General features: G+C 45.9%; 1 protein-coding gene across 1 annotated transcript in view; it reads left to right on the plus strand.

Annotated features, from left to right (window-relative positions):
• LOC311248733 (xanthine dehydrogenase/oxidase-like) overlaps window positions 1-14,299 on the plus strand; it is a gene marked incomplete at both ends in the record, with an annotated part of 24,846 nt that extends 10,547 nt beyond the window's left edge. The window contains 4 exons of the mRNA XM_084339565.1: window positions 2,709-2,837; window positions 9,459-9,533; window positions 11,358-11,410; window positions 14,185-14,299. Of these exons, the coding sequence (XP_084195691.1) occupies window positions 2,709-2,837; window positions 9,459-9,533; window positions 11,358-11,410; window positions 14,185-14,299 (372 nt within the window). The remainder of the gene's footprint in view (window positions 1-2,708; window positions 2,838-9,458; window positions 9,534-11,357; window positions 11,411-14,184) is intronic.
• Window positions 14,300-16,028: the final 1,729 nt, after the last annotated feature.

The following is a 16,028-nucleotide window of genomic DNA, read 5'->3' on the forward strand; positions in this document are numbered from 1 at the left end:
GATACCAAGAACATGCAAATGACCTTGTAGAAGTGGAGAAATATTCCATTATAGGTATGTATTTTAGGCGGATTTTCAGAAAATAGGGCTCCGGGTTTAACAGACTTTATGCTGTGCAGCCTATGCTTCTTCATCTGAAGGATCCGATTGCAGTTTCAATGCATGTTGAATTATAAAAAATAAAAATAAACAGAATGGAGAACACCATGGGTTCTACAGGTATGTACATCACCAGCTATCGCCGTTGTCCAGATAATGATGAGTCAGGAGTTATATATCCATAAAGGCTCCATTCGAAACTGAACTAATCCCAGTTGCCATGAAACTACTCAGCGGCTCAGGATTATTTAGGCCATGTCCAGACTAAAACTATTTCGGTCGTATCAGGCAAAGTATTAGATCGTTTGCACCTTTCAGCCACACTGAACTGCGTTCTGGCAGCCTGAAGACGCTACTTTCTGATACCAGCTCCCAGAGTGCGCAATTCTGAAGACGCCTGAACACGCCCCCCATTGTGTCACCATCTTTACAAGCGATACACGTCTTCTCCTGAACCGATGACACGATAGCCCACCTCTCCCTTAGCCCGCGTGTGAAAACATCACAACAACAATGGCATGTACAGAGTAGTTGCGTGTTACAGAAGCTATTGAGCTTGATCAGGCTTTTACAGCTAAATGTACCGCCGACAACAGATTGACATCCCCCTTAATCCGCATGCAAAACCCAGCCAACAAAAAAAGACACAGATATATATATGTCTTATATGTCCAGATATGTCCTGGCTAGAAGTGTTTATTAAACACCGGGAGTTATTATTAAACAACAATGGCATGTACAGAGTACCCCTTCAGTTGATCATGACAAATCCTCTCTTACCTTGACGATTAAATAGCCTCCATAATTTATTAAATAGTATTCCCATGGCTGGTGTTGAGCTGTAGCCAGCTAGCATTGATGCTATCCAATGCTAGCAACATTAGCTAAATAGCTAACCAACTACATACAATAGACAGTGGTATCCTGAGGTAACGTTAAATACAGACAACGTTTGCTAGTCGAAAGGACTGGACACACACACGGACAAGTTAAACATCAATCAATTAATTTATTACAACACAGGTAGTTTGAGCTGCCCTCGACCGCACCACCGGGCTATTATATTATATACGGCTTTGAGCTCTCTCTCTCTCCTGCCGATTAAAATCCACAGCTCTTCCTCCTCCTCATCACCGGCTGCCTGTGAAGCTGCACTCGTGCCGCGGTGTGTGTGTGTCTCTCCTATCCGTTGGAAACTAGCATCGGCTCAAAAGCACAGAACCGGACAAACAAGTTATCGAAAACATGTGAGAGTGGGTTTTAAGCAGAGCCCAATCGCTGAACACAGGAAAGGAGAATGGAGCGTTTCAAGGGGTTTTAATGGTATTCCCAAGCAGACAAGTATTACATCCAGAAATGTACAACAGGTATGAATATGGGGATAACGTGGGCAGGCGCACTCCTGTGCCACTGCAGACGGGAGACGCGGTTTCGTGTTTGAGAGAGGGAGCTGGAACTCCTCTGTAATCTCCAGGGGGCACAAGAGAGGGAAGTTAGTACAAGGATGATCACACAGGGATGCCTAGCAGGTCTACAGACTGAGGCGTCGTACCTAGGTAATGATACTGACACCACGAGGACTTCTGGTCAGCGTCGTCCGGTTGAAGTAGGGTCCTCATCATCAGGGGATGGGATACAGCTGTGAGGAGTGAGGTGCCTGACAGCGTGTGAATCAGGGGGATGAAGTGCAGCTGGGCTGAGTGACGGGAGGTGAAGGGATGCTGGCCATATAAGGGCGTGAGGCTTCCGTGGTGGAAGGGAGGATGAAGAGGAGTGCGTGGTGGATGGAAGGGAGGATGAAGAGGAGTGCGTGGTGGATGGAAGGGGGGATGAAGAGGAGTGCGTGGTGAATGTGAGGGGAGAAGGAGGGGGAGAGAAGTACGCTCTCGCCGTGATTATGACAAAACAACGATCGACAACACTTCCGGTCGGGGATTTTCAAAATAAAAGAGCGACGTCTAAAACTGGAAAGACATTTATTTTGTAAATTTGTGGTGGCACGCACTTATTATCTTGAGACGTTTTCCTTTTTTAGGGAAACCTTTTTTTAAATGAAAACGAAACGAAAACGAAAAAGATCAAAATCGTTTTAGTCTGGACAAGGCCTTAATCACCATTGTGTGTGTGTGTGTGTGTGTGTGTGTGTGTGTGTGTGTGTGTGTGTGTGTGTGTGTGTGTGTGTGTGTGTGTGTGTGTGTGTGTGTGTGTGTGTGTGTGTGTGTGTGTGTGTGTGTGTGTGTGTGTGTGTGTGTGTGTGTGTGTGTCTCCCTCTGTGTGTGTGTGTGTGTGTGTCTCTCTCTGTGTGTGTCTCTCTCTGTGTGTGTGTGTGTGTGTGTCTCTCTCTGTGTGTGTGTGTGTGTGTGTGTGTCTCTCTCTGTGTGTGTGTGTGTGTGTGTGTGTGTCTCTCTCTCTCTGTGTGTGTCTCTCTCTGTGTGTGTGTGTGTCTCTCTCTCTGTGTGTGTGTCTCTCTCTGTGTGTGTGTCTCTGTGTGTGTGTGTGTGTGTCTCTCTCTGTGTGTGTCTCTCTGTGTGTGTGTCTCTCTCTGTGTGTGTGTGTGTGTGTGTCTCTCTCTGTGTGTGTGTCTCTCTCTGTGTGTGTGTGTGCTCCAGGTGGCTGGGCGCACCCTGGGGATCCCCTGCTCTAAGATCCACATCACAGAGACCAGCACCAGCACGGTGCCCAACACCAGCCCCACCGCCGCCTCCGCCTCCTCGGACCTCAATGGGGCCGCCGTGCACGTGAGACACACACACACACACACACACACACACACACACACACACACACACACTCGAAGAATCAGGGAAAAAGAGAGGTGGTGGGATAGCGTTCATGTTGAACAACAACCAGTGCGATCCAGGCAACGTGAAGCAATGATCAAACTGTGTTAAAGTGTCTAAAGTGAGTAAAGTGAGTAAAGTGAGTGTTGGAGCCAAAAAGCCTTTCTGTTTATTTCGTTTTATTTGTACTCACGGTGCAGAGGTGTGGCATTTTCAGTCACCATGGCAACCACCACAGGGGTTGGTTACCCATTTATACTGATCAGTGGGTGACGAGCACCAGGTGTGCAAGGGGAATAGCCAAACAGTTTTTGACCGTGTTCGTGTTGATGTGCCGTATAGGTCGGCGTTCAGTGTAATTAGTTAAAGAGTTTTTTGTATTATATTACTGGGTGGAAAAAAGGTCAATAAATGGATTGGCATATCGAAAATGATACGAGCACTCTGGACATTGAATTCTTCAAGCACGCGTCTAACTCAAGCCAGCCCACTTGCCCATCACAGTAGGCTTATAGGTAAAGGCTCTACAGTGAGTGTTTGTTTAAAGTGAGTGTGTGTATGTGGATGTGTGTGCAGTGAGTGTAGATGATGGGTTGTTACATAGAGTCATTGAGCATCCTGATGGCCTGGGGATAAAAGCTCCTTCTGAGTCTCTCTGTGCTGGCCATGAGACTCCGGTATCGCGTGCCTGACCGCAGCAGTACAAAGAGGCAGTTGTTTGGGTGACTAGAGTCTTTGATTATTCTCTTAGCCTTGTCCCTGCAGCGCTTGTTGTAAATGTCTTGGAGAGTGGGAAGCCCCTCTCCAATTGTGCGTTCGGCTGAACGGGCCACTCTCTGTAGTCTGCTGCGGTCTTGTGCGGTGCTATTCCCAAACCAGGAGGTGATATTGCCAGTCAGGATGCTCTCTATTGTGCATGAGTAGAAGTTCTTGAGGATCTTCTCACTCATGTTGAACTTCCTTAGGCGCCTAAGTAAGTAGAGGCGTTGCCGTGCCTTCTTCACTACACTGTCAATGTGTGTGGACCATGCCCCTGCAATTTGCATACCGCCCCAACAGATCCACGGAGGATGCCATAGCCCATGTGCTGCACACAGCAGCATCACACCTGGACAAGAGGCAGGGTAACTATGTGAGAATGCTGTTCATCGACTACAGCTCAGCATTCAATACCATAGTCCCCTCCAAACTCATAGCCAAGCTCAGGGACCTGGGCTTGAACTATGACCTCTGCCAGTGGGTCTTGGACTTCCTGACGGGCAGACCCCAGGTGGTAAGAGCAGGCAACTGCACCTCCTCATCCATCACGCTCAACATAGGGGCCCCCCAGGGCTGTGTTCTGAGCCCCCTCCTCTACTCCCTGTACACACATGACTGCGTGGCACAGCGGAACAACAACACAATCATCAAATTTGCTGATGACACAGTAGTGGTGGGCCTGATCTCTGCCAACGACGAGAGGGCCTACCTGGAAGAGGTAGAGAATCTGTCACAGTGGTGTCAGGAGAACTGCCTCCCCCTGAACGTCAGCAAAACAAAAGAGATGATTGTGGACTTCAGGAGGTCGGGGGTCAAGGACTACAGCCCCCTCAGCATCGACGGGGCACCGGTTGAGAGAGTGAACAGTTTCAAGTACCTCAGAGCCCACATATCCGAGGACTTGACATGGACCACACACATTGACAGTGTTGTGAAGGGCAGGTTCTGGGCCAGCACGGCAAAGCCTGCGTCAACAAAGGGGACCGTAGCAACGGGTTGGAGCGGCGACGCTGCCCAGATCGAACAACACAGGACGGCTGTGTTTTCTACGGTGTCTTGAGACTGCACTTCGTTGATCTACGCTCCGGGTAGGCCAGGTCTGACCAGACCTTGTACACTTCTTCTGGCTTTCCCTTCTAAATGTTTTGTAAATAACGATGTTTTCCAAAACGAGTGTTACTGCACTACATTTAGGATACGACGCGAGTTGTGTGTGAATTGTCTTGTCACTAGGTATTTAGCTTCTCCGTGCAAATCGGGTTGTTGTTTCAGATGTGAAAATGATCTGGTTTGTTGTGTTGAGAAACATCATGTGTGTTTATATGTACCGTGTACTCACAACTAAGGGGGTTAACTAACCTATAAAGCTATGCTTAGTGACAAATCAGTAAAGAATGTTCTTTTCTCAGCCTGTAATGACAATGAACAGTGTGTTCACATATTAACAGGTTTTCCTGTTTTAACTGGCCGTATTAAGGGTAAAGTAGGAGGATTGTGTTTCCCCCCGGTTCCCGGGGGACTTCTTCATCCTCCTATCGGAGTGGACATGTTGTTGCACTACATTGTGTCACTGTGTGGTAGGGATACGATGTAACCCTTAGCTTGATTGCTGAGGTTGTGCTAAATCTGCTGGAGTAACTTTATTTTCCTAAAAGAAAAGATTGTTGGTCGCTTTCGTGTGTGCTTAGCAAGGCCCGTGGCCGATACTAATCGAGAATTATGTATTCTCTCATTATGAAAAACGGCGTTCCTCTGTAGAGTGTTTTTGCCATTTTTTATAGGTGATGATGGGTTGTGTGTGTCATGTGACCTACAACTGGGTTGGACTGGCCACAGAAGCACATGTGTAAGTTTGGACCGGGGCTCTTAGAGAGCCCTCTCTATTCTGTGTTTTTTCCTTAGTAAAAATCAGATAGCAGGTTAGCTCATGCGCTGTGTGAAGCTGTCAGACGCTTCATAGAGCTGACTATGACTGTCATACTCTCTTTTTGTCATTACATCGTATCATGGGTGTGGGGTCGTAAAGGGGTGAACTGGTAACCTTTCCTCTCCCCCTTTTTTCTGTTGGTCAGGGGTACACCCCCTGTCCTTCAAGGTTCCTGTCACGTTGCGGTCCCGCACGTTACGGGGTGAGGGGGTGGGGGGGGGGGGGGGGAGGGAGTTTCATGGTCTCACGGCCTGGAATATTGGGCGTGTGCACCGCAGAAATTCCCCCGCCATAGAGTACGTCACCGTGCGCGTCTCTGTTGGTAGGACTTCCGTGTGCTGTTCAGGTCCATGTGATGGATCTGTTTCGGGGGGTGGTCAGGGCTCCTCCTCACCAAGCTCCTATTCGGGCCTTCTGTGAGTTGGGACTCCTCCTTCCATGTGAGGGAGCCTCCTTCAGAGTACAGAGCCTCCTCCTCAGATTGTCAAGGTGAGTGGACCCTCAAGAAGGAGTCCTACTCTATTGTGTATGTATTCGATTCAATTCGATTATTGAGTGTGTATGGGTTCAGTGCCTCCTCCCCGGAGAGCCCTAAATCCAATTTTTTACATGGCTCAAGGTGCAATATATTCTTTTCAATCTGTACAGCTCGCGTGGGAAGTCTCTCTGGGGATTCCCGTCTCCTTCCTATGGGAGGGTGGTGGGATGTAAAAATGTGAATTTTTTTTACCCCCGGCTGTGTAGACTGGGATACATACTGTTGGTGCTTCCTTCTTTTCTACTAAAAAGAGTTGGAGTTAGGTGTCACACCCCTCTTGTCGTTCCCCATGGCGCCTTGGGGATTCAATGACAGGTCTAAATAGCCTGTTCATTGATGTGGGTGTGTCCCGACGCACGTATAGTGCTAGCTCGGGGTGTTCTGTAAGCAGGCGACTGACTGGCACGCCTTGGTTGCTTGAGGTTAAAACGGCGTTTTTATAAAGCAACTGGGATGGAGGTTTTTCCTCTTCCGACGACCAAATCCAACGACCTGGTTTTTGTCATCGACGGATTCTCGTTCATGTCTGGGGGATGATGACGGAATGGATCTGAACATATGTAGAGGGGTCTCACGCCCTGGGGGTGGGCCACCGGGCGCGGTTCGCCCGAACGTCTGGGTGGCACCTTCTTTTTCATGTTTAAGATCAACACGCATATCTGCCCCTTCTCCTGGAGTAGGCATGTCGGCGTGGTTAGGGCACGGGACTGGTTCTGGTCACGCTGGTCCGGATCAGTTGAACCCGTTGTCCGCCGGGGATGCAGATCTGCTGTTCTGGTACCCTGAGGGACTTGGGCTTTTTTCAGGGGGAAAAATGCCAGGTCGGTCCGGGTGTCACAGGGTTAAGCACTATGGAGACCCTGGTTGGGTACGTTTTTTACTCAGCACTGTCGTAATGGCTTACGGCCATGCCAACCTGTACACGCTCGATCTCGTCAGATCTCGGCCGCTACACAGGTTGGTCCTGGTTAGTACTTGTTTGGGAGACCGCCTGGGAATACCAAGTACGGTGTGCTTAGGGGCTGGTTCTCCATTCTTTTTCGCTCCTCTCTCACGCATGGCGAAGAGGGGCCTGTTGGGGTGGTCTTTGACCTCCTCTGGTGACCCTGTGCTTCCCGTATCGCCGGGCCCGGTCCGAAGTAATGTTTCGTCGACCCGTAGGCCTGGGTTAACCCTTTTTTGAAAAACTGAAACACTTGTACTGCGGTATAGCCGGTGTATGCCCGCAGGTGTGTTTTGGAGTTTTTTCTTGAGGGGTTATGGAACAACCACCGCATTGGGTAACACCAAGGTGGTTGATTCCCTGGTGTGTTGGGGGCGGCTGTGTTCAGCTGTCCCCTCTGGCGCCTGTCTCGTCTGCAGTCTCCAGGCTAGGGTTAATAGCCTGTTGCCTGGTTTTTCCCCGGTGCGCTGCCTGCTTCCGTTGGTTAACCTTTTTTGTGTGCTTACGGCCATGCTGGCTGCCTGTTCTGCAGGGTCAGTGTGCCAGGCGGTGTACTATTGGGGGGACAGGGCCCGCTCGGCTGAGGGGCCTTTGTCCGAATACGCTGACGATGTGGGGGGCGGGGTCACTAAGTGCCCACCTGGTGGGGTCTTGATGCTGGCATCATGGACTTCTCCGGGCCCCCGTTCCAGGGGGTCCAGTCCCTTTGGTGGGTCTGGGTCTTCCTTCGCGCTCCGCTGCTACAGCCTTGCCACGGGGTTGGGTTTACCCTTGACCCCGTGATTCTGGGGGCAGTAACGAGGTTTTTCCCTCCGTTCGTTCCCGGGTGGCATGCGGGTTATGCGTGTGTGTAGTCGTGGGGTCAAGCCACGGTCTGCTCACCCTGTGCGTTGAGTTGCTTGAGTGCCTCTTCGCACGGTCGGGTCCGTCGCCCTCCCGTGAAGCCCTCAATAGGGGGCGTGCCCTCCATTAGGGGGGGTCGGGGGGGCTCGGTCCTCCCTGATCTGATGGTTGTGGGGGGCCTCAGCAGGGTACATTTGTCGAGCTTCTAGCTCCCGCTCAGCTCCTATTATGCATGAGACGCTGAGCGTGAGCTAGTGTGATACAGAACGTTAGGTTATGACTATAACCAAGTTCTGTTAACACTAGTGAACGCTCAGCATCTAGACGCCGCTGCGGCCCTTGATTTTTCATTGTGGTGAAATTTGTTGGGAAGGAGATGAGTGTGTGGCACCACCCCTGCTTATATAGGTAAGTGGATGGGGGTGTGGCCAGATGAATGCTGGCATTTAAAGGTACATTTTGAAATTTATTCAGTGTATATATGCTGAAGCGAGATATATGCATGAGACGCTGAGCGTTCACTAGTGTTAACAGAACTTGGTTATAGTCATAACCTAACGTTATGTGGTTGTGAGTTGCACTTAACACTTGCATGTGTTTTTTTTTTGTTTGATGGGTAGGTGTGAGGTATTTATTTGATTGTATTGATACATTCCTTGTAGAGATAGTGTGTAAATAAAGTTTTTCTAAAAATCTTTCCCTATATATATGAAGTGCCATACACACACTTATACTGGCAGAGTCCAATAAAAACCATGTTTGTGTATCTCTCTCTCTCTCTCTCTCTCTCTCTCTCTCTCTCTCTCTCTCTCTCTCTCTCTCTCTCTCTCTCTCTCTCTCTCTCTCTCTCTCTCTCTCTCTCTCTCTCTCTCTCTCTCTCTCTCTCTCTCTCTCTCTCTCTCTCTCTCTCTCTCTCTCTCTCTCTCTCTCTCTCTGATGGCCTGGGGATAGAAGCTAAAAGTATAAAGCTAAAAGAAGAAAACCTTCAAAAGAAGCGACCGCACTCCTCAGGACTGATTTAGCTTTTTATTTGTTTGGTTTATTTATTTGGTGCACAATCAACAAATAAAAAGCTAAATCAGTCCTGAGGAGTGCGGTTGCTTCTTTTGAAGGTTTTCTTCTCTTAGCTTTATACATCTCTCTTGCGCTGACCTGCACCTCCAGTCGGGGTCCAACAAGATGGGCACAAGTTTTATTTAGTTTATATTATGGATGTCCGATATTATCGGCCGATATTGGCATTAAAATGTGATATCGGAAATTATCGGTATCGATTTTCAAATTTTTTACATTTATTTAACCTTTATTTACCCAGGCAAGCAAGTAAGAACAAATTCTGATTTAATTTATTGTCAAAAGTATGCATAATGTCGTGTTAATTCCACGACAAGAGATATGTAATGTTAATTACCTGAAATTATTCCGTTTTTGGGGGGGGGGAAACCCTGCATATATCGGTATCAGAAATTAAGAGATGGACAATATCGGTATATCGGTATCGGTAAAAAAGCCAATATCGAACATTCCTAGTTTATATATATTTATATATCTCGCTCTCTTTCTCAACAGAATGCTTGTGAGATTCTCCGGAAGCGGTTGGAACCGTACAAGACCAAAAACCCCAACGGCTGCTGGGAAGACTGGGTCAGTAGGGTTAGGGTTAATGTAACACACAACACATACAATATACACACAGCCTAATGTAACACACAACACATACAATATACACACAGCCTAATGTAACACACAACACATACAATATACACACAGCCTAATGTAACACACAATACATACAATATACACACAGCCTAATGTAACACACAACACATACAATATACACACAGCCTAATGTAACACACAACACATACAATATACACACAGCCTAATGTAACACACAATACATACAATATACACACAGCCTAATGTAACACACAACACATACAATATACACACAGCCTAATGTAACACACAACACATACAATATACACACAGCCTAATGTAACACACAACACATACAATATACACACAGCCTAATGTAACACACAACACATACAATATACACACAGCCTAATGTAACACACAATACATACAATATACACACAGCCTAATGTAACACACAACACATACAATATACACACAGCCTAATGTAACACACAACACATACAATATACACACAGCCTAATGTAACACACAATACATACAATATACACACAGCCTAATGTAACACACAATACATACAATATACACACAGCCTAATGTAACACACAACACATACAATATACACACAGCCTAATGTAACACACAATACATACAATATACACACAGCCTAATGTAACACACAACACATACAATATACACACAGCCTAATGTAACACACAACACATACAATATACACACAGCCTAATGTAACACACAATACATACAATATACACACAGCCTAATGTAACACACAATACATACAATATACACACAGCCTAATGTAACACACAACACATACAATATACACACAGCCTAATGTAACACACAATACATACAATATACACACAGCCTAATAGAGCTGTACTGTAACAAACAATACAAACAATATACACTTATTGCTTATTTTTTGAGTAACTATCACGTGACCGAGACAAGCGTCTTGTTGTACTGTCAGGAGGCACAGGCGAGAGATGTTATGTCGGAGAAAGTCCGGTCGTTCTTCAAAATAAAACACCTTTCAGACTAGCATAATCAATACAACGGAAATTATGTAAATTTACGGTAGAGGTTCAGTCTGAGCAGCTGTTATGTGATTTACGGTAGAGGTTCAGTCTGAGCAGCTGTTATGTGATTTACGGTAGAGGTTCAGTCTGAGCAGCTGTTATGTGATTTACGGTAGAGGTTCAGTCTGAGCGCCTGTTATGTGATTTACGGTAGAGGTTCAGTCTGAGCAGCTGTTATGTGATTTACGGTAGAGGTTCAGTCGAGCGCCTGTTATGTGATTTACGGTAGAGGTTCAGTCGAGCGCCTGTTATGTGATTTACGGTAGAGGTTCAGTCTGAGCAGCTGTTATGTGATTTACGGTAGAGGTTCAGTCGAGCGCCTGTTATGTGATTTACGGTAGAGGTTCAGTCTGAGCAGCTGTTATGTGATTTACGGTAGAGGTTCAGTCTGAGCAGCTGTTATGTGATTTACGGTAGAGGTTCAGTCGAGCGCCTGTTATGTGATTTACGGTAGAGGTTCAGTCTGAGCAGCTGTTATGTGATTTACGGTAGAGGTTCAGTCTGAGCAGCTGTTATGTGATTTACGGTAGAGGTTCAGTCGAGCGCCTGTTATGTGATTTACGGTAGAGGTTCAGTCTGAGCAGCTGTTATGTGATTTACGGTAGAGGTTCAGTCTGAGCAGCTGTTATGTGATTTACGGTAGAGGTTCAGTCTGAGCAGCTGTTATGTGATTTACGGTAGAAAGTGTCTGTGGTTCTCCTTCCAGGTGAGAGCGGCCTACTTCGACAGAGTCAACCTGTGTGCCAACGGGTTCTACAAGTAAGTTACCCTGAGGTCAGATAAACACACCCGCTTCAAGTTCAAGTTTCAAGTTTCACGTTTCTTTATTAGTTGTCATACAGAAGTACAGAATACTTTTATACAAAATGCTTCTTTCTGTTACGCTCCAGAGACTATGCTAGACAAAAATAGATAAGTATAAAATAAGTATAGCAAGTATAAAATAGAAGTCAAGTACGTAGACAAAAATGTTCAGTATATACATATATACAATGCTCAATGTAGAGTAGAAGTAACTGAGTTACCATACAATATACTATACAGTGCAAAGGATGAGGTACAATTTAGGTACAATTTACAGTAAGGTGTAATGAGGTATGGGTTGTAGTGCAAATTCTTTACCAATAAATATAAAGTGTGCTTAGGTGTTCTAAAGTGGGTGCTGCAGTGAGTTGTATGTTTAAAGTGAGTGTGTGCGTGTGGATGTGTGTGCTGTGAGTGCATTTGATGGTTGTTACATATTGTTATTGTTCGTTGAGCATCCGGATGGCCTGGGGATAGAAGCTTCTTCTGAGTCTCTCTGTGCTTGCCATGATGAAATTACCTACCTGGGTTCCATCCTAGAGGCTAATCGTTCCTGTGACAAAATGGCATCCAATGTAATAAAAAAAGTCAACCAACGAACTCGATTCTTGTACCGGATCTCCTCTCTGGTAAACAAGAATACCCTGAAGACTCTGGCAGGAGCAATCATTCAAGGGTACTACGACTATGCGTGCACCTCATGGTACCAAAGCACCTCAAAGGCGCTAAAAACAAAATTACAAACATCTCAAAACAAACTGGTCAGACTACTGCTTGACCTTACTCCTAGAACCCACCTCACCCCTGCCCACTTTGACAACCTAGGATGGCTTAGAGTAGACGACAGAGTACAGCAACTTGCAATGGGCCTGGTCTACAAGATACACTACGCGACCAAGGTACCCATGTACATGTCAAAATACTTCCCAAAGGTCAGTGAATACCACGATCACAACAACAGAGGGAGCTCCACAAATCATGTTAAACCCAGATTCGGCTCAAACAAGGGACTAAACACGTTTCACAATTATGCCACATCATCATCATCATCATCATCACTTTATTTATCCGTACATGGAATCACCACAGTCCAACAGTACATATTCACATAATTCACAAAAAATACCATGGCCGAAAGGAACAGGAAGAAGAAAAAATCTTATATATACCTGCCCCTACACACGTACAACACACCGATAGACATATTGTGTAAAACCAAACAGAATATACCCCTTTTGCAAAAAATAAATAAAAATTTAACATCAACACAACCAAATTAAATCAACATAAATAAACCCATTTTGTCTATCTATCAGTCAAACTACATATTTAGGTTAATTCATTTACACACACACACCCCCACACACACACACTTATATAATGTATTATACTTCTATATACTATCTAATTTCTATTTTATTATAATATAACTAAATCATACTATTTATTCTACACCATATTGGTACAGTATTATACAATATTTTAATATATTATTATTCTATGTTACACTGCTATATACTATATTACTATACTCATACTGGCCTACACTACAACATCAATGTGGAACGCCCTACCCAAAGCTGTAAAGGAATGTGAATCACTACCCACTTTCAAAAACACTCTCAAAGAACACCTACGAGAGACTGCAATTCGAAACTGGCCCCTACAAATGTCCTAACCCAGTTGTACAGTAAATGACCAAGTATGGCTTTGTCAGTATTCCAATGTACAGTGTACAGTGTCCCCCCCCCTACACAACCCCCCCCCCCCACCTCCAATGTACAGCCCCCACCCGCCCAACCCCACCCCACCCACCCAACCTCCCCAATGTACAGTTGCTACGTCAAATGTATATACACTCTTTTTCTGGACACTTTTTGTATCACAAACATTACTGTATTTGAAAATCTGATATGTCATAAATGTATAGATGTAGCAGTACTGTCTATCTGTATGTCATGTATGTCATATATGTTATGATGAATTGAAAATGGGGGACCCTGATGTAAACAAGACAAAAGTCTTTCTCTGGTCTGCATCCCCTTAACAATTGTATGTATTGAGCTGTACTGTACTGTACCCATTCTGCAATCTGTTAATAAACTTTTCAATCAATCAATCAATGAGACTCCGGTATCGCTTGCCTGACCGGAGCAGTTCAAAGAGGCCGTTGTTTGGGTGGCTTGAGTCTTTGATAATTCTCTTAGCCTTGCCCATGCACCGCTTGTTGTAAATGTCTTGGAGAGTGGGAAGCCCCCCTCCAATTGTGCATTCGGCTGAACGGGCCACTCTCTGTAGTCTGCTACGGTCTTGTGCGGTGCTATTCCCAAACCAGGAGGTGATATTGCCAGTCAGGATGCTCTCTATTGTGCATGAGTAGAAGTTCTTAAGGATCTTCTGACTGACTTGGAACTTCCTTAGGCACCTAAGGAAGTAGATGTGTTGTCGTGCCTTCTTCACAACACTGACAATGTGTGTGGTCCATGTCAAGTCCTCGGATATGTGGACTCCGAGGTACTTGAAACTGTTCACTCTCTCAACCGGTGCCCCGTCGATGCTGAGGGGGCTGTAGTCCCTGACCCCCGACCTCCTACAGTCCACAAGGTAGACTTTTAAAGGTAGAAAGTTAGAAAGTTAAAGGTAGACTCTGTAATGCTGTCAAACAGTGAGCGCTAGGCAAGAGAGCCCCGCTTCGTGTAACACTTTGTTTAAATTTTTGTTTTGGTCAGGACCCCAGACCTGGGTTATGACTTTGAGACAAACCAAGGTCGGCCCTTCAACTACTTCTGCTATGGAGTCTCCTGCTCTGAGGTGGAGATAGACTGTCTCACTGGCAGCCACAAGGTCAGTGTCTGTCTCTCTCTCTCTCTCTCTCTCTCTCTCTCTCTCTCTCTCTCTCTCTCTCTCTCCCTCCCTCTCTCTCTCCCTCTCTCTCTCTCTCTCTCTCTCTCTCTCAGTCCGGTAGAGAGAGAGAGGAAGAACGGGAGACAGAGCGGGGGAAAGACATTCGGCAAAGGACGCCGGGTCCGGGAATCGAACCTGGGTCGGCCGCTTCGCGACGCAGCGTGCTACATGGTTCGCCACTTGGGCGCCCCGGTTTCCACCTCTTCTTGTGTGCAGTGGGTTTGTTGCTGTGTTTGCACATTGTTGTATTTCTCCCAGTAGGTATGGGAGTTTTGAGTTTTTTCCATGTTTTCAAAGTCTCTTTGGGTGTTTGCAATTTGTGGGAAGTATATGTCTCTGATGTCTTGGTATAGTGGGCAGGTTGTTAAGAAGTGGAGCTTGGTTTCCACCTCATCTTGTGTGCAGTGGGTGCACAGTCTGTCTTCTCTTGGGAGCCAGGTCTGCCTATGGCGGCCTTTCTCGATGGCTAGGCTGTGCTCGCTGAGTCTGTACCTAGTCAAGGATCTTCTTAGTTTTGAGTCAGTCACAGTGCTCAGGTATTCTGCCACTGTGTACTCTCTGTTTAGGGCCAAATAGCATTTCAATTTGCTCTGTTTTGGGTTGATTCTTTCCAATGTGTCAGATAGTTTTCTTTTTGTTTTCTTATAATTTGGTTTAGTCCAGTGTGGTTTCTGTCTGGTGGCTCTGCTTGTGAGCAGAGTCCCAGAACCATCTGGCTGAGTGGGCATCTCTCAAGGGTCTCTCTGTGGGTGAGGGCTTTGTTGTGGAGTGTGTCTGGGTCACTTTATTTGAGGTGATTGTGGAATTTAAATGCTCTTTTTTGAATTTTGATAATTAGTGGGTATCTTCCTAGTTCTGCTCTGCATGCATTATTTGGTGTTTTCCGTTGGGTGCGGAGAATGGATTTGCAAAATTCTGCATGCAGAGTCTCAATTGGGTGTTTGTCCCATTTGGTGAAGTCATGGTTTGCAAGTGGGCCCCAGACCTCGCAACCATACAGGGAAATGGGTTCTATGACGGAGTCTAATATTTTGAGCCAGATTTTAATGTCTAACTTGATGTTCCTTTTTATGGCATAAAAAGCCCTTCATGCTTTGTCTCTCAGGTCGTTCACAGCTTGGTTGAAGTTCCCTGTAGCACTGATGTTTAGGCCGAGATAGGTGTAGTCTTGTGTGTGTTCTAGGGCAATTGTGTCTAGGAGGAATTTGTGTTTGTGGGTCTTTTTTGGAATATCATAACTTTAGTCAAACTCTCTCTCTCTCTCTCTCTCTCTCTCTCTCTCTCTCTCTCTCTCTCTCTCTCTCTATCTCTCTCTCGCTGTGTGTTAACATGGTGTTGAACATCTAATCTAAACTAATCTAAACGTCTCTCTCTCAGAACCTCCACACTAATCTAAACCTCTCTCTCTCTCTCAGAACCTCCACACTAATCTAAACCTCTCTCTCTCTCAGAACCTCCACACTAATCTAAACCTCTCTCTCTCTCAGAACCTTCACACTAATCTAAACCTCTCTCTCTCTATCAGAACCTCCACACAAATCTAAACCTCTCTCTCTCTCAGAACCTCCACACTAATCTAAACCTCTCTCTCTCTCAGAACCTTCACACTAATCTAAACCTCTCTCTCTCAGAACCTCCACACTAATCTAAACCTCTCTCTCTCTATCAG

The sequence above is a fragment of the Notolepis coatsorum genome (assembly GCF_963971535.1).
Source record: "Notolepis coatsorum genome assembly, contig: SCAFFOLD_1966, whole genome shotgun sequence".
NCBI classification, from domain to species: Eukaryota; Metazoa; Chordata; class Actinopteri; order Aulopiformes; family Paralepididae; genus Notolepis; species Notolepis coatsorum.